At 36.0% G+C, this 18540-nt stretch overlaps 2 protein-coding genes and 1 pseudogene across 2 annotated transcripts; 2 read left to right on the top strand and 1 right to left on the bottom strand.

Annotated features, from left to right (window-relative positions):
- Window positions 1-2202: 2202 nt before the first annotated feature.
- On the top strand, window positions 2203-6642 carry LOC103426277 (phytochrome C-like; annotated as a pseudogene).
- Window positions 5595-6243, top strand: LOC139187598 (phytochrome C-like). Its single transcript, XM_070816337.1, has 3 exons — window positions 5595-5887; window positions 5983-6112; window positions 6214-6243. The coding sequence occupies exons 1-3, from the start codon at window positions 5595-5597 to the stop codon at window positions 6241-6243; spliced, it is 453 nt and encodes a 150-aa protein (XP_070672438.1).
- Window positions 6643-11750: 5108 nt separating the features above from the next.
- LOC139193343 (uncharacterized) lies at window positions 11751-12380 on the bottom strand. The gene has a single exon (XM_070816336.1). The coding sequence runs from the start codon at window positions 12378-12380 to the stop codon at window positions 11751-11753; it is 630 nt and encodes a 209-aa protein (XP_070672437.1).
- Window positions 12381-18540: the final 6160 nt, after the last annotated feature.

Genomic DNA, 18540 nt, shown 5'->3' with positions numbered 1-18540 from the left:
GTTCAAACATGTAATCAGCTTGGTAATGTGGTTGATATTGTGTGGTGGTGTGTATTCTCAAATCAACGAGAAACACGTGGGTGTCACTGGAGATATGTCCCAATGTTTCTATGGCACTCATCACGTGAGTTTGACTAGTGCTATAAGCACACGTGACAAGAAACAATGTCTCCTTCGCATTTATCCACTACACTTTCATGAGTGGGAAACAAATAAAATTTGATAAAAGAAACAACAATGATAACAATTGGAAGTCGGATTCTCTCCTCTTCGTCTTCTCTCTATTACACTGGAGGGGATAGAAAATGAACGGGAGATAGTCCGATTCCTAATATTTGACGCTTACAATTTTCCAAAGAAAAACTTGATTTGAAAGATTCTTCCCCCTCATTAGTTGACACATGTCAAAATCCTGTGCAGTTGCGATGCATTTGGGCATAGACACATGACATTAGTACGTTTTCAACCTTGCAAATTTGTACTTGGTTACCGGAGGAAAGGACTAGTGCCCATAATCACATGCTTTGCTGCATGTGGATTTGTAATTTTCCTTTTTAAAATTTTTTTTTTATCTTAGTTGGAGTTCACTTGATCAATATTCAAAACAAATTCTTAGCTCTACTAACAATGTGACAATTGTAGTAAATGAAAGTGCGATGATTACAATTAGTGTATTGGTAAATACAATGTGATACAATGATGGTATCAACTGTATATAATTCATGTAACAATTAAGCAAAAATACACATACATTACTAGCTTCATTATCTTTAACCAAAAAGGATTCATAAAAATTTTCAATTCTCAAAACAAGCAGCCATATATTAATCTTCTAGAAAACTTGATATAGTCTAGCTAGCTATTAATCTAATATAGTGATACTTCTCTTCTTAATGTCAGAAGATACATCACTTATGGGGAAAACCCATTCATGCTCTTTATGCTGCTTTCAACTTTGCAACAAACATCTAATGAGAAATGCTTAAGTGACTCTTTCAACTATGAACTGACAAAATATCCATAAAAAAATCTCATTTTAAAAGACTTTTCTTAGCATTTATCACATCATAAGTCAAAGATGCATGATTGTTTTGCGCACTAACTGTCACCAACTGCTAATTTGCATTGTAACATGATTAACACAAAATGCAAATCCCACAAAACCCATGTCAAAACTGTGCTTTCCCCAGTCAAAAAGTCCACCTGTTACCTATATTACGGAAATGTATCATCTTCGTATCATTTTCACTAAATTCACTTAATCAATCAATTCAAACCTTGAAATTTAACCTAACGGTTACAAATAAGAAATATTTTTAAAAGTTATAATAATTTTAACCGTTGAATTAAATTTTAAAAATCTAAATTAGATGATTAAGTGGATTTGGTGGAAAGGATCCGGAAAATGATCCCTTTCCCTATATTACCTCACCAGGAGTAACTAGCAAAACAATGGCTGCTTCATTTTCTTTTCTTGTTTTTTAGGCAGCTCATAAAACTAACAGAAGAAGATGATGAACAGTACAAAACTTCACAAATTAATAAAAAAAGCTGAAATCTTTGCTTATTTAATTTCTTTGCGAACCCCTCTCTCTCATGGGAGTCCGGAGCCGCAGAACCTGGTCGGTTTTCACGTGGCTGCCTGATCCACGGCCTGCAAATTTTGGTGGTCAGTGACACCCCATCCCTCCTCTCCCACTGTTTCATATATATATATATATATATATATATATATATATATATATATATAATGCATATAAATGTTTTGGTTTTATAAGTTATTTTGTTTTCTAATTTATTTATTGAATACTGTGTGGTATTAAATTATCTTGGTGTAGGGATTTGAACTTTGTCGGAGGAGATAGGAATGTCAACTAGCGAGTGTAAATATACAATCTTTTTACCTCTCTGAAGAAGCTGGTACAATTTGAAGCAGTAAAAGTAATCTGGGTTCTGGTTTTTTAGTTTGTATGGAGGTTTTGTGAAAGTGTATACTAGCAACCCAATTTGGAGATCATGAGGACTGTGAATTACATGACCTTCTTTTCTGTGTAGTTTTCTTGGAGTTATGGTAATTGGAAAAGGGATTGCTTTTTTGACATTGAAATGGTGGTGGGTTTCCCTCCTTTCCACTTTCGTGATGGTTTTCGGGCCCGGAAGATTCCAATGACCAATTGTAGGGAATTTGGCTGTGGTTTTGGATTTATTTTCAGTTTTTATATAACTTCTTGATTGTTTTTAGGAGCTCATACTTTATTATTTCAATGGTTGTTGAATTTTGGTTATGTGGTTTCGATTTACTTGATTTTTGCGGCTGGGGAGAATTGAACGTAGCTCTACTTGGTGAAAGAATAAAGAACACTTGGAGGGTAAGAACGTTGGAGAGATGTCGTCGGTGTCTTTGAACAAAATGAATAGTTCTAGAAGCAGCACTGTATCTGAACGGTGTTTTGATTACTCTGCTTCGGTTGACGGCAATATCTCATCTTCCACTAACAATGTCCCCTCCAGCACTGTATCTGCTTATCTCCGAAATATGCAGCGAGGAAGCCTTATTCAACCATTTGGTTGCTTGATTGCTGTTGATGAGAAAACTTCACTGTTGTTGCCTACAGTGTAAATGCCCCGGAAATGTTGGACTTGGCCCCTCATGCTGTTCCAAACATTGAGCAGCAACAAGCTTTGACTTTTGGAGCGGATGTGCAGACACTCTTTCGGTCCTCAGGTGCTGCTGCATTGCAGAAAGCAGCCCATTTTGGGGAAGTGAATCTTCTCAATCCCATATTGGTGCATTCTAGAACCTCTAGTAAGCCATTTTATGCAATTCTACATCGACTTGATGTTGGCTTAGTAATAGATTTGGAACCAGTAAGTCCATCTGATGTTCCAGTGACTGCTGCAGGAGCATTGAAATCTTATAAGCTTGCAGCCAAAGCCATCTCAAAATTGCAGTCTTTGCCAAGCGGGGATATATCATTATTCTGTGATGTTATAGTTAAGGAAGTTGGTGATTTGACGGGTTATTATCGCATAATGGTGTATAAATTTCATGAAGGTGAACACGGGGAAGTTATCGCTGAGTGCCATAGACCTGACCTGGAACCTTATCTGGGTTTACATTTCCCAGCGACTGATATACCAAAGGCTTCCCAATTCTTATTTATGAGGAATAAGGTTAGGATGATATGTGATTGTTTAGCCGCTCCAGTAAAGTAATCCAGGACAAGAAATTAGCTCAACCATTGAGTCTTTGTGGAAGGATCAACATTGAGAGCTCCTCATGGTTGTCATGCACACTATATGGAAAGTATGGGTTCCATTTCATCTCTTGTGATATCTGTTACAATCAACGACGATGTTGATGAGATGGACAGTGATCAGCGGAAGGGAAGAAAATTATGGGGCTTAGTGGTTTGCCATCACACAAACCCTAGATTTGTTCCATTCCCTTTGAGATATGCCTGTGAGTTTTTGATACTAGTTTTTGGTGTACAGATCAGCAAAGAAGTGGAGCTGGCTGGTCAGTCGAGGGAGAAACATATACTACAAATAGACTCTGCTTTGTGACAGGCTCATGAGGGATTCCCCTGTAGGGATTGTTACGCAATAAGTGATGGATCATGTTAAGTGTGATGGAGCTGCATTATGTTACAGGAAGAAATTATGGTTACTTGGGGTTACCCCAACAGAGGCACAAATTGAGCATATTGCTGAATGACTTCTCAAGTACCATAGTGGGGGCACAGGCTTAACTACTGATAGCCTTATGGAAGCTAGTTATCTAGGTGCTTCAGCTCTTGGCGATGAAGTTTGTGGAATGGCTGCCATTAAGATTACCTCAAAGTTTCTGTTTTGGTTTCGGTCCCACACCACAAAGGAAATCAAATGGGGTGGGTTAACACATGATCCTGATGACAAGGATGATGGAAGAAAAATGCATCCAAGGTCATCACTCAAGGCTTTTCTGGAGGTGGTTTAAGTGGTGAACCGTACCTTGGGAAGATATTGAAATGGATGTCATCCATTCTTTACAACTGATACTGAGAGGATCATTATCAGACAAGCCTGTGGATGATTCCAAAGTGATTGTGAAGGCTCCATCAGTTGATGATAGGATACAGAGAGTCGATGAACTGCGCATTGTCACAAATGAAATGGTTCGACTTATTGAGACAGCTGTAGTTCCCATTTTTGCTGTTGATGCCTCTGGTACTATAAATGGGTGGAATACGAAAGCAGCTGAACTAACAGGATTAGCTGTTGAGCAAGCTATTGGTATGCCATTAGTTGATATTGTTGGAGATGATTCTATTGAGTGGTGAAGGACATGCTCACATTCGCATTGCAAGGTAATGCTACTATTCATCCTTTGACTCTAGAATGTTAAATCCATCATCCATGTCACTCCATTCTAGGAAAATTTAGGTTCTAAAGAAAAAATTGACACTTGACTGTTTTGCGATTATGTTTGTCTAGATGATAAGTAGACCAGAATAGGTGATTCAGACATGCTCAGAATCAGAATAGTCTTTGGGCCCTTTCAAGGTCGTACCCAGTGCACAAGGCTCCCGCTTTACGCAGGGTCTGGGAGAGGTGAATTTAAAAAGGTCGTACCCAGTGCACAAGGCTTCCGCTTTACGCAGGGTCTGGGAGAGTCTTTGGGCCCTTTCAAAAAAAAAAAAAAAAAAAAAAAAGAAAGAAGAGTCTTTGGACATTTGTACTGTCTTTGGTGATAAATAAACATGTTGTCAGATGGATAACGGTGAATGGTTGTATGAATTGCGGTTTGGTTTTCTAATTGCTAAGAGCACTTTTTTTCTGGGATGTCTGCCTTTTATATTCCTTCAAGCTTCTGGCTAAATTAATTTTCACAAAAGTCGAAGCGAATGATTCCCTTATTGCCCAAGCTTTGATTGTGTTTGGTGTGTGGGTTGCTTCCTGACCCACACCGCTCTTTACATGAATACCCTTTGTAACCAGTAATCTGGTTATCCTTTTTTCTCATAACCAATGTGTATGAAGTTCTAATAATTTAGTTGTGTGCTTTTCGTTTACCTTATATACTTATTCCCTTATACATTTCTTGGGTTCCTTCTCCTTATTCCGCAATTTCACTGATGTGATTGTAAAATGGCAGGTGTAGAGAAGAAAAATATTGAAATCAAACTGAAAACATTTGGTCAGCAAGAAAATAACAGTTTTGTAATCTTGGTGGTTGATTCATGTTGTAGCCGAGACATCAAGGAAGATGTAGTTGGGGTTTGTTTTGTAAGCCAAGATCTTACCAGAGAAAAATTGGTTATGGAGTCTATGGACAAATACACCCGTTTGCTAGGTTGTTGATGACACTGATATCGAAGGTATTGAGGAATGGTATGTTGTTTTTTTCCTTCTTCAAATCGAAGACTGTTTTGCGAAATTGTGCACCCTATCAGTTTTGTTCTTTCAATATCAGATTAGATTGTAGCGCACATATTTGTGTTTTGGAATGGCAATAAAAGAAACTTCATAACTTGTTTTCAGTATTGATCCTGATTCATGAGGAACCATAATCCCTTGTCATTTGCACTAATTTCAATCCTACTTGCAGCTACATGGAAACAAATTCTAGTGAGTTTAACCTCGGGGAAACTGTGGAGGTTGTCATAAATCAAGTTATGATTTTGAGTCAGGAGCAGCAAGTGAAGATCATCCATGATTCACCAGCCGAGGTGTCATCCATGCTCTTGTACGGAGACAATTTGAGGCTACAACAAGTCCTGTCCGATTTCTTGACGAACGCACTCCTTTTCACCCCTGCATCCGAAGGATCGCCCATTGTGTTCAGAGTGACTCCAAAGAAGGAACGTATAGGCATGAAAATGCACATTGTTCTTCTTGAGTTTCAGTAATCCATTTCATATTACTCAAACAGTTATGGAACTTGCCATCTTACAGCCTAAATTAAGAATGCTAACTTCAGTTGTGTGGTTAAAATTGCAGTATCACTCACTCAGCATGGGGAATTCCAGACGACCTAATTCAAGATATGTTTCACAGCAGCCATCGCGTCTCAAAAGAAGGGCTAGGCCTACAAATGAGGCAAAACATGGTGAAGATCATGAACGGCACTGTACGGTATCAGAGAGAAGCAGAGAGAGCATACTTTATAATACTTCCGCTGGTTCACCAGATTGGCAGATGAACCTTCTGGTCTGTGTATATTACACACAGAGAGGCAACACTCCCCCTGCAGTTTCCTGACGCTTAAACCGGAGTGGCATGTCCATAAATAAAAGCCTGTAGCAGTCAGCGGCGGACCAACAATTGTTCAGAGGCTGGAGGATACTAATTTTTTCACTGGCAAGCTCGGTAAGCTGCAATATTAACTAGAGATTTTAGAATGAGTAATAAAGTTTGCTTCAAGGTCGATACCAAGATTTTTTAAGCAAATACGGTTCAAGTTCAGCGGAAGACTTCCCAGATTTGGAGGGGTAGTTTGGGATGTTTGAATAATGAATAGGTTAGGTGAAGGCAGTTTGATGCTTGGAACTTAAGTTAATTTAAAGTTTATATGCTAACCCTTTTGTAAAACAGAGATTATTGTGCGCTTGATGAAATTGGACTATGCAAATATGGTCTACATACTTCAAATTCAACCAAGTTTTATGTTGTGGCCTGAAAGTTGAACCCCTTGTTGACATACTTGCACCAAGACAAGAACTTCTCCACCACAATGTTCATTTCTTCAACCGGAACCCTTTAGTTTCCGGCATCTACATATGGATGAAGAAGCTCACGAAAAATCTAAACAATCAGTCACTTTATTGTGATTTTTACTGTGCATCAATGTATCATATATGAAAACCCTGGAAATACCATCATTGTGACTCGTTAGATCCAATAACACATTGTGGCGATATAATAATAAGAAGGGATAATACTTAGGTACTCACTAGTGAGTGCTCACCTTTTAATTTTAGCACATGTTTTATTGTTTTAAAATAATGGACATGTCACTAATTTTTCTTGTGCTTTAAAATACAAGGAACACGTGACATTTTTTAATTGGGCTAAATCAAAAAGTGAGTACATAAAATACTAGTGGTGGGGTGTATTTCTGCTTACCACCTTATTTTTTACCATTTGATAAGTTTAAATTTTGAAATTTGTGTCGCCTAGGTGTGGATCATGCTCGGAAAGCAGATACATTGTGAAGCACTTAAATTGGGACTTGATATGAACGTTACAGTCAAATGCTCTTCTTGCATTATATTCCGACACTGGAACTATACAATATTTCTTGGACATGATGCAATCTGGACTGGAACTTAATAGAGTAAAGCTTGTGTTTCATTGCTCTCACTTCCTGAGCTAGGCCGGCAGATTCATGTTGTAGTCTCAAAACACAATGCCATCGAGGTAAGGTTTATTCAATCTTTTGAATGGACAGACGTGTCTGCAAGTGTTCTTTGAGCAGGTAAGGTTTATTCAATCTTTCTGTGCATGTATGTTCTTCGGGTTCCAATAACTGCATCATTAAGTTCTGTTTTGGGATCTTGAAGGCTAGTATTGCTGCCAACTTTGAGAATCAGACCAGAGAAGGGATGCAACCGGCATGCCTCTTGAAGAACATGCACGGAATATTCTTAACCTTATGCTTTCAATGTCTTTACAACACGAAATTGTACTGTCTGTGCAATACGCAACAACAGATTTGGCGAATGGATCCTATCTTGTGCTACACTACAAGAGATGGATGGAGAGTGTCTTGTCATTTGGATACCGGATGATGAGCATATTCGCTGTTCCTGTAAGGAGTTTGAGCATTTGGGGGATTTTATGCAGGCAATCCCTTCGCGTACTAGTACTGAAGAACTACTTTCAACTCCCTGAAAAATATTTTCTGCTCCGTTGGCGGCTAGAAAGTTCATTGGTTATGCTCAAATCAGCAGCGATGAGTGTGCTCAGGCCTTTCACGGGCTTGCTGATACCCTATTGACAGTCTCATTAATCTCCAAAGATTTAATTATGTTCATAGGCTCATAGCCAACTTACGAGTCTTCTCGAGCATGTTAGGCATATGCTAGTGATTGACGAATATGCTGCGATTTCTGCAGCTACTAACATCAGTGAATCTTAGTCGCCTTTGTTCATAAGACTCAAAATCTCTATCAAGTTAGGTGGTGCGGAAGGCATCAAATTGTAATCATTAACATTAATAAGGTTACTCGAACATTTGTAAACAAAATTAAGAAACATGGATACAAAACATATCGACATGCTATCAACACATTTCTAATAATTTCTGTATGAAATGAGGTGTTCTGCATTCACAATCACTTCATATGCAGATGCGACATTTCTAATTTCCTCACAATCTTGATGTTGCTAAGCCGTCCTACTTAGATGCAGTTTCTGTCTATTTTTCTATCATGTATTGCTGTAATGATTAAGTTCGGCTATGAAATGACGTCGGTTCTTCATTAAAGAACGGACTGGTGATATATCATTTATTACTAACAAAACATATTGACATGCTATCAACACATTTTTCAACAGTATAACATTAATGAGCATGAAGAACAAATGTCGTGCTAAGAGAGTTATTAGATGATTGTAGAAAAGGCTGCTTCTTTGTAAATACTCTTCAATTATAGCTCAAAATTTACCTGGTTACATCATAGTTTGAAACGCACCACCGACCAAGGCATGTGAAGAAAGAATTTCTCGTCACTTATTATTGTAGAATGATTCGAGTACGAGACCTCCTCGAGCTGAATGAAGACATTATAGTACTAAACTAATGATCATGTGTCTATGACTTTATTTTTTATCAAGCCACACAAGAAAACGTCTGATTGGGGTTGTCGTGTTTAATGTCACCCACTCCACCCTTGTGTTTAATTGCAATACTTGTGAGTGCTTGCCTCCAAGGAAACCAAGTAAAGTGCCAACTGCCAACTGCCAAGTCAACTTCACTCTCATGATGCTCTCTCCCCTTTTTTCATCTTTTTTTTTATTCCCATCATGGTTTTCTTTTTCCCCAGTTTTTTTTTTTTTAAGTGAAACGTGAGTAGTAATGAAATTGTATATTGTGTATGATAGTAATATGAAGTGACATGAGAATCAAATTTTATTATATATTTGTGTGATGATAACATCAGGTGACATAAGAATTAAACCTCATTATATATTATGTATATATTATGTGTGACGGTAACATCAGGTGACATGAGAATTAGACGAGAATAAAGCGATTTTGATAAAATAGATAAAATATTGGTAAATAGTGATGCATAGTTAGTTGGTGGTGCATTTTGTCTCTCTTTCTTGTGACTTATATGCTACCTCATTATATATTGTACGTAACGGTAACATTAAGCAACGAGAGAGTCAGATGAGAATAAAACGATTTTGATGAAATAGATGAAATATTGGTAAATGGTGATGCATGGTTAGTTGGTGGTGCAGTTTGTCTCCCTTTCTCGTGACTTACGTGCTCACCTTATGAGAATGTTGTGTATCCCATTATATATGCACTTAATTAAGCTCGTTATGATGTCAAGGTCTCTAACCTTTGTCGGATGATCACTCTGTGCATGGTAAATCAAAACAAAAAAAGCATAGAAAATGTGCACACCTTGTTCCAAGCATGGACATAATTGGACAGCTCATCATATACACATGCAACTAAAGTTTATAAAGATTGTAGTAGCAAGGTTCGATGGAGGGCGCAAAACATGATTAATTCTCCATTTAAATGGGAATATGGATTAGTACTACGATTTAGTGGTATTCCTCTTCACTTATTAGTGAGAGATCTTAGGTTTGCTTCTCGCCGAAAGCAAATTTGGACTATATTATTGATAGCCCATTATGAGGCTAAGCTCACACCCTCCTCCTAATATAGATAATATCGATTGTTAAAAAAAATAGTGTTGTATTATCGGACATATATTTAAATCTTAATTTGGAATATAGTTATAAAATAGTGTTTTATTTACCCACGTTGTCGGACGTATATTTAAATCTTAAATTTAGAATATAGATTTACAGAATAGTGTTTTATTGTCAGACGTATCTCTAAACCGTGTAGCTTGGCAAGAAACATTGTAATGAATTTATGAAAATCATAGTCGGGTAATATAAACATTTCTAAGGGTCTGACAAAAACATATTTTGGGCCATACTGTTTGATCCAAATAATTAACTATTGATAATCCAACAACATAACGAGAAAGAGAGCTTCCTAGTAGCTTGATGAAGCGGCACATATATCAATTTCGTGTATATGCACACATTATTGACTGGTAGGATGTCTCTTATATAAGGTATGATCAGACTAATTTGAACTCTTGCTTGACTTGGACTGTTTGCTAGAGAGTAATTGTCTGCTTCTGAAAGACCTGGAAACCAAAAGAGTCAAGTGAGCAATTGCTTGGTATCTTCTTCAAAGCTGGATAAACATTGGACAAACATAAAGCAAGAACAATTTGTTTTTTTCTGAATTCAACTTTATACCTTTTCTTGTATCTAAATGAAGGATTTTTTCTGGATTCGTGACATTTTGTTATTTGTTGCAACTTGCAACTTAGAACGTGCAGTGGGATATGATTATGAATACTTTTTTCACGTCTTTTTCCAATCTCCGACCATTTTTTTACTGTGGACGTGATTTGCTTCACACAATTTGATTTTATTTTACGGAATATCAACCATTTTATTATTAGAAGTGAAGTTTGTTAGAGAATTATTAAGCCCCAAAAGCTGATAGTTGTTGCAGAAATAAGTTAACAATGTATATCAAATTAAAGCTCTTCGTCATGAAAAGAGACAGACATACATAAGATTGCAAAAAGCTATGATATGTCAAACAAAATTAGACGGATAGTCATATCTAGAAAAAATATCAGTTCACTCCATAGCCTTAGTTACAAGGGCTGATAGTGCAAAATTAGGTATAAACACCATGTTATGGTTTCAACATAAAATTTTAAGTCCTATACGCAAACGCATTTGAGCTAAAAATTGCATCATTGATTCATATGAGGGTAAAAGAGATTATTGGATGGTATTTCTACACAATTCAAACAATAATACAGAAGAAACAATAACCCAAAAATTCATCAAGTCACCAAAAAAAAAAAAAAAAAAAAAAAAAAAGAGAAAGTTAAAAAAGGTAGTCTTTTACAGTTAACAAAACAAGGATCCATCCACATAGCGCATCAGATCACGACTTCTCAGTATTGGTAGGATTTGAGCCAACCACAGGGGTAGTTGGTTCGGTCAAGCTTGATGTTCACAACAGTTGTCATAGCGGATGAAAAGGGGTTCATGGATTTCATTTGAGGATTTTTTTTGGGGGGTGGAGTTGGCTGGTTGGGAAGAAGCTACGTTGTTGTTGTCGGCCATGGAAAAAAAATTGCAGGATCTTGTCGGTAGACAATTAGGCTCAATACCATGTAAAACTTTAGTAGGCTAGGTTTTCAGTTGTTTTTGCACACCCTTTCAATCGAGGGTTGCTTGTATTTATATGATCATAGCGATTACATCAGTGGGTTTGAAATACCCTATTTACACGCTAGTTTGAAATTCAAACTTCACAACAGCATAATAAACTTAGCTAAGAAACATTCAAAATATTCCTGGACTTATCCGACTCCCATTGAGATAAAGAAGAATCACGCACACAACAGACTTGAGAGTTTGAATGTAAATGGGAAGTCTGACTTGGTCTAACAGTTAGTTCTTTAATCTCACTGACAATATCAAAACATGATTGACTGTTGGACTTCAAGTTTAATTCCTTCTTTCATTCTCCTAATGAAATCATCACACTTCTTGTTCAACTCCTCTGCACTCAGCACTTCAATCCCTTCCTCTTCATACAAATCACGATCGTCCACCACAACAAAATTGTTTCTGCAGCATTCATCTTCTTCCTCTACTGTAATCAAAACCCTTTTTTCATCTTCTGTCACTTTCACTTGTTCGATTTCGACGTTGACAACTTCTTCCTTTGCTTTTGGTGCTTCTGTTGCCTTAGTTTCTGCCAATTCAGCTGCTTTTCGCCGGCACTCGATACTCTTGGGAACATGTTCATTGTTGAGGTTAGAGCTCCCTGGTGGAGAAGTCCCAATGAGACCAGAGTTCTTCACAATGAACACCACAAGTCCATTGCAAAGTAAAAACATGTAGTTCTTATCAAAAGTGTAGCTGAACAAGTTTACAGAAGATGTGAAGGAATTGAAGGAGTAGAGAAAAACAGAGATCAAAGAAGAGTAGGAGAGTAAGGCTGAAAACACTGAGACTGAGAGCAAAAACTTGATCACTTTGTGGGATTGGCTGAAATTGAATTGGCTTGCGGATTGGTTGCTTGAAATCTTGATATAATCCATGGTTTCTGAGAAAAAAAAAACTCCAAGCGTTTTCCGAAAACGTTAGGATGGTGCACGAGTACGTTTAAATCGGATCGTAGAATTGAAACAGAGCTGCAAATATTTTCTCAGAGGTGCTTTAGGCTCTGCACTTGACAAGGAAATGAAGCTTTTGGGTGCTTTATATAAGTTTAGAAGTGTGAATACAATAATTTTTAGGGTATGTGAACACTGAACTTATTTAATGTATTTTGCAGTGGTACCCTTCAGAGAAAAGATCCCGAGTCAGTCAACTACCAGTTTAATATTTATTTTTTTATGACTAAGAGCAAGACTTTGAATCAATGGTCCTTCCAAAAACAAAAATGAATTATTATGGTGATTCTTTTAGATGTCTTATAACGTTACGGTCCGTAATACTGTTACGTTGCGATCCTTACTAATAATATAAGAATTCGTAAAGTGAAACTAACATATGTCATATATTATTAGGATAGGACTCTATTGTGACAATGTATTCTGTTATACACATCATTCTCATTAAGGTTAAATAGTTTAGATTTGTTTTTGAATTTTCGCTATAGAGGATACATCTTGTTAGATAGTAGCTTTCTATATTGGTAAAAGTTGGCACATGTGTAGGCATGCACGCAATCAAAGTAACTAATTACTCAATGGAAAAAAAATAAGGAAAATAATGAAAAAGACTTTAAAACTGTGCATTATAACAAAAAATCATTTAATAACTTTATTTAATGATAAGAACAAGAGAAGAAGAAGAAGAAAAACTAAAACAAAAAAACATCGCTCAGCGCATGCAACACCCACACCCACACCCACTCCCTTTTCTTTGTAATATGCTCTGTCCAACTTCATTAATTCCTTTTAAAAATTCTACCATCATCATCACAGATTCTAACATATATGATATATCAACATGAATTAATTTCTTTTAGTTGCTCCTGCGTCCCTCTTGCATGTAGTGACGCAGATATCAAGAATTCTGCAAAAAAAATTTATTTCCATTAGAATTTAAATTTTGAGGTATCATCTTCTGCATTGTCCTTTGAACCGCACAAAACCCTGTTTTGACTTTCCTTCATCGTCCAATTTGTTGACTGTAGTCCAGCGGAGTCCAGAGTAATGTCATCATGATTAAAAGGATTAGAATCATGTTTATGGCTTATAGGTAATTGGCCAAACACTGGTTCTTTCTGCAAGGACATCAAAATCATCAGTGCCAGAGTAATTTGAACACGGTATCATTCATTTTTTTTCCTAATTGCAGAAGATGAGCAATATTGAACTCAAGTACTATTTCACGAAAAACTCATATGGAGGCCCAATCGAGAAAATAGCCCTACACAACTTAACATAAGATCATAAATAGCCCTACAAAAGTTCATAAATAAGATGTCTGCTGCAAGAGTTTAATAGCAGAGTGGTCAAAACCAAAAGGGAAAATAACCAGTAACAAGTTTCATGGTTTACGTAGATTCAGGAATGTAGGAGAAAGCTTCAAAGACACAGCAAGTGCACGCCATTTTGTTGATTATGCCAGTTTCACATATATAAACACATTTATATGTGTTTATATATAAATGTGTTCGTAAATAGTGTAATAAGTTTCATAAATAGTCATAAATTTTCATAAACAGTATAAAAAGTTTCATAAACAGTTTGTGTGAGGACTTGCAGGTCAGCGCGTCAGAATGTTTTTAAATTTTTTTTTTAATATTAAAATTATGTCTTTTTCATTAAAATTTAAGTTCTTTTGTCATTTTTATTAAAATTTAAGGGTTTTTCATTAAAATTTAAGTCTTTTTTATTAAATAAAGTTATAACATGATTTTTTATTAAAATAAACTTAACCCAAGCTCTTTTTATGAAAGTTTTAAAAAAAAAATATGAAACCATTCCTTAATTCCCGAACATTCAAAACTTTTTAGGTAAAGTTGGGGGAAGAACCTTAATGTTTCATGGAAACTTTAAACTTCATATGCCCCTCAAATTGCATCTTAGCTATTTTCAAGTCGCTATATAAATTTTTTAGTTCATCCTTAACAAATTTTGCCTAAGTTTGATAAACTTTAAAGTTCTTTATTCAAACGACAATTAAAGAATTTCTAAAAAGAATTGTTTTGACACATTTAAAAAGTTATTTTACACTTCTATATGCAAGTGATATTAGAGAATGGGAAACATCGACACTAGTGTACATATATTCTTGACTTTTTAGCCAAAATGGTTCTGAAATTTGGTATAATTTCTCAGTTTGATTCATGAGATTTAAAATCAATAGAAATGGTCCCTGAATTTGTCCACCATTAGTCATTTGATTCTTCCATGAAAAAAGCTCCGTTAAAATCCTCGATTAAAAAAAAAGTGGAGGTGTTTTGACAAAAATACCCTTAATTTAACGAAAATTTTCACAAAATTACGAAATATACCCTCAGGGACTATTTCTATCAATTTTAAATCTCACAAACCAAAGTGAGAAGTTATAGCAAGTGACATTTTACTGCAGTGGTGGAAAGAACTTGAGTCTTTACATGACGGCGTAGATTCAAACCTCATAGGTGGTTAATCTAACAAAATCTATCATATGATATAAAAAATAATAATAAAAAAATGAAAAGTTATATCAATCTCAAATACCATTTTGTTTCAAATATCTATATTCTTTAACATTTGAGCTACGATGCCGTTGTAATCTCACTTTTTTTTTTAACTTGTAACATTTGAACAAAAATTAATCTCTGGATGTCAACTTAATACTTTAGGATTGACTTAGATGTTAAGGTTGACCTCTGGTCACTCGGTTTTGGGAAGTAGCAAGTAGCCAAAACCTTATGGTTTGTTCAATTAGGTACCGTTTGGTACGTGGGACGGGACGGGACGGAACAGAGTGAGACGAGGTGTTATGTCCCACGTTTGGTACGCCTAAAATGGATGGAGCGAGTTGTTCCACGGGACGAATTTTGGGTGAATTTTCGTTCCACCTCACCTCCTGGAACGACTCGTTCCACATCCATGGAACACAAAAGATAAGGGGCATTTTTGTCTTAATTTTATAATTTTGTGTTCCACAAGGGTGGAACAAGTCGTTCCAAGGGGGAGGTGGAACGAAAATTTAGCCAAAACTCGTTCCATGGGATAGCGCGTCCCACTGTCTTTGGCACACCAAACGTGGGATGAGGGCATTCCGTCCTACTGCGTTCCGTCTCATATCAAATTCTTATTGCAACATACCTTTATGTCACTATAACTTTTGACGAGGTTCACATCTTTTCTTTTCCAATGATAGAGTTTATTGTTTCTACTCATCTTTAATGATAGTGTTTTGGGACGTAAACAGACAACAGAGAAAAACAAATACAATATAATATAAAAAACATGAAATTTAATCCAAAGAAGAAGCAAACAAACAAAATATCCATAAATTGACTTATACTTTAGTTGGATGATTCAAAACTTCAAAAATCACCATCAATCAATAAAAAAAGCTTGTTTTTCTCTATTAGAGCTATTAAGGTTTTAGCTGGAATGAACGTATGATAAACAAATGGTGATGCTAGGGTTTAATTATAGTGTGGTGGTTTATTGATAAATTTGAGTTTTATTATTAATTTCCTTTTGTACTTAATAGTAATTCTGCAATAGAGTAAAATAGAGACATTCAAAATTTAATTAAGTATAGAAAGAAGTTACATAGATGTAAATAAAATTTCCCAATCCAAATTATTTGGGTACAAAGTCACAAACTTGTAGGCTGGTCAGGGATGGGCTGTGGGGCTGATGCCTGGGATAGGCTATAGGTTTGTAGAACAAATATGTCACTTCTGAAATGGGGTCAACAATCCATGAAGTCTAAACCATTTAAGAGTTGGCCCATTTTTGGTACTGATGTTTCATTTTCATTATCAACCTCAATCATATTATCTACACTAAAGACTATCAATAATGTTGTTCAAATTCTTCTTTGGCGAGAATTGAATCTAAGACCTCTCACTTATAAGTGAAGAAGAATATCACTAGATGGTAGTACTAAGTGAGTGAAGAGGAATACCACTAGACGGTAATACTAAGTCGCATATATTATACTATTGGATATGGCTTTTAGTGTGAGGTAAATTCCTATTAAATATTAAGTTAGGAAAATGTTTTAAGGAAATATCATATGTACTACGATCTAGTGGTATTCCTCTTCACTGATTAGTGAGAGGTTTTAGGTTCAACTCTCGCCAAAGGCGAATTTTGAACCAATTTATTAGCCCATTGTGAGGCTAAGCCCACCCCCTCCCCATGTAGTAAATATCGATTGTTCAAAAAAAAAAAATCATATTTAACTACTTAAGGAAAAATATTAACTTCAACTAAATAGTTTAGGAAAAGGGTAATATTAGGGAGATTAATTTTGTAAACTAAATGATGTGTCATCAATAGGAATGAGCATGTTTATCAACGCTTAAGTAATAAATCAATCAACAACTTCCATGTCTTTTAGTTTTCAAAATTTAGTATACAAATTTAGTCTTCCTAACATTACCCTTAGGAACAATAACTTTCCAATGAATTGTGACTAAATAAAGACATGTGAGATTACCATCTTGTCCTTAATTTTATTACTTATACAACATAAGAACCCTTACAGACCGGGTTGACTTTGAGAGTTTAAGGTTTCAAATGGTCATTAAATATGGAGTTGATCATTTTGGGTGTAGTGTTTTAGAATGTCATTGGGAGAAGTTTAGGGGTTTCAAATATGGAGTTGATCATTTTGGGTGTGAGGTTTTGGAATGTCCTTGGGAGGAGCTTAGGGTGTCTCTAGTTTTGGACTGATCCCAAAATTTGGGAACCAGACCCTACGCCCTAAATGATAAACGTCGTGAATTTTTTTTTTCCCTCTAAAAAAGTACTATTCTTGTTCATAACAATTCATTGGGAAGGTTAATGGCTTATATGGACTTATGATGGTAGGGTTAGGCATTATTGTCATTTTAATTAGTAAATTAGTTTGACTTTTCAACTAGTACCTAAACTAAAAATATAATATTTTAGTTGAAATTCTTCCTCCCCCTAGTTAGTTGTTCCTACTTGTCTCAAATGCTAACAATATTAAACTTACATTGTCAATTCTGATGAACGGGTTAGATAAATTGCCTTAATTTGTCTGGAGGCGGTGCAGTTTGTGCCCAATTTCGGGGACAGCTATGGGGGCTAAGAAGCTGAGTTTTGCCGATGGATGTGAAGCATATACATAGAAAAAAAGTGCAATCACCATCTCAAACTTATAGGATAAAACTTAAAATATAAACTTTAAAACCCCCCAAACCATCTCCAACTATTGAGCTAACATAAGCCCGGGGAGAAAATATATCTCTGGGCTAAATTTCCCCCAAGATTTAAGTCTGGCTTAAATTATTCTGGATCCACCAAACTGTCATATTTCTAACTTTTTTTGTTTATTACTTATAATCAAGGTTCTAAAAAACGTTAGGAGCTAGTCGGACGGTGAACTAACGCCTAGCTCCTAGGCAGCTAGGCGGATTTACATAAATTTACACTATATATTATAAAATATGAGATATGTGTTTAATTTTAGAACTTCTACAAAGAATAGTGGGCCTAGCTTGTTTTTTCTTTGAGCAAAATAGTGGGCCACAAAATGGACCAAACTTGAAAGAAAAGCCTTTTTTTTCAATTAAACCAATAGCTTTTCCACAGCCTTTCTTAGTTTCTCCAATGCTAGTCCCAATCAACCATCACTTGTTTAGTGGCTCTAGACTCGGATTTATTATCAACAAATCTCTTTCTCTTATTTCTCTCTATGCATAGAGATCCCTTTCTTTCTCTTCAGTTATGCCTTTCTTTTCCTCCCCTCCCCTTTCTAGTTTTTCTTTCGACTCTCTCTCTCTCTCTTCAATAGAACGGACGGATCTCTTCAACAGATCCCTTTCTCTCTTTGTAATAAAACCCAACGAACGGATCTCTTAAATAGATCCCATTCTCTCTTAAATAGATCCCATTCTCTCTTTGCAGTAAAACTCAACGGACGGATTGTGTGAACTGTTCATCCATGTATATTCTCAATCTACTTGGGTTCATCGATTGATGTAGGGACTTGCAAAATCCAAGGCGCTGAGTAATCACGAAACTTCTAAGTACTTAAGTGTGGTAT

This window comes from Malus domestica, chromosome 17, assembly GCF_042453785.1.
Source record: "Malus domestica chromosome 17, GDT2T_hap1".
Lineage (NCBI taxonomy): Eukaryota > Viridiplantae > Streptophyta > Magnoliopsida > Rosales > Rosaceae > Malus > Malus domestica.
This window is presented reverse-complemented; position numbering and strand designations above follow the sequence as displayed.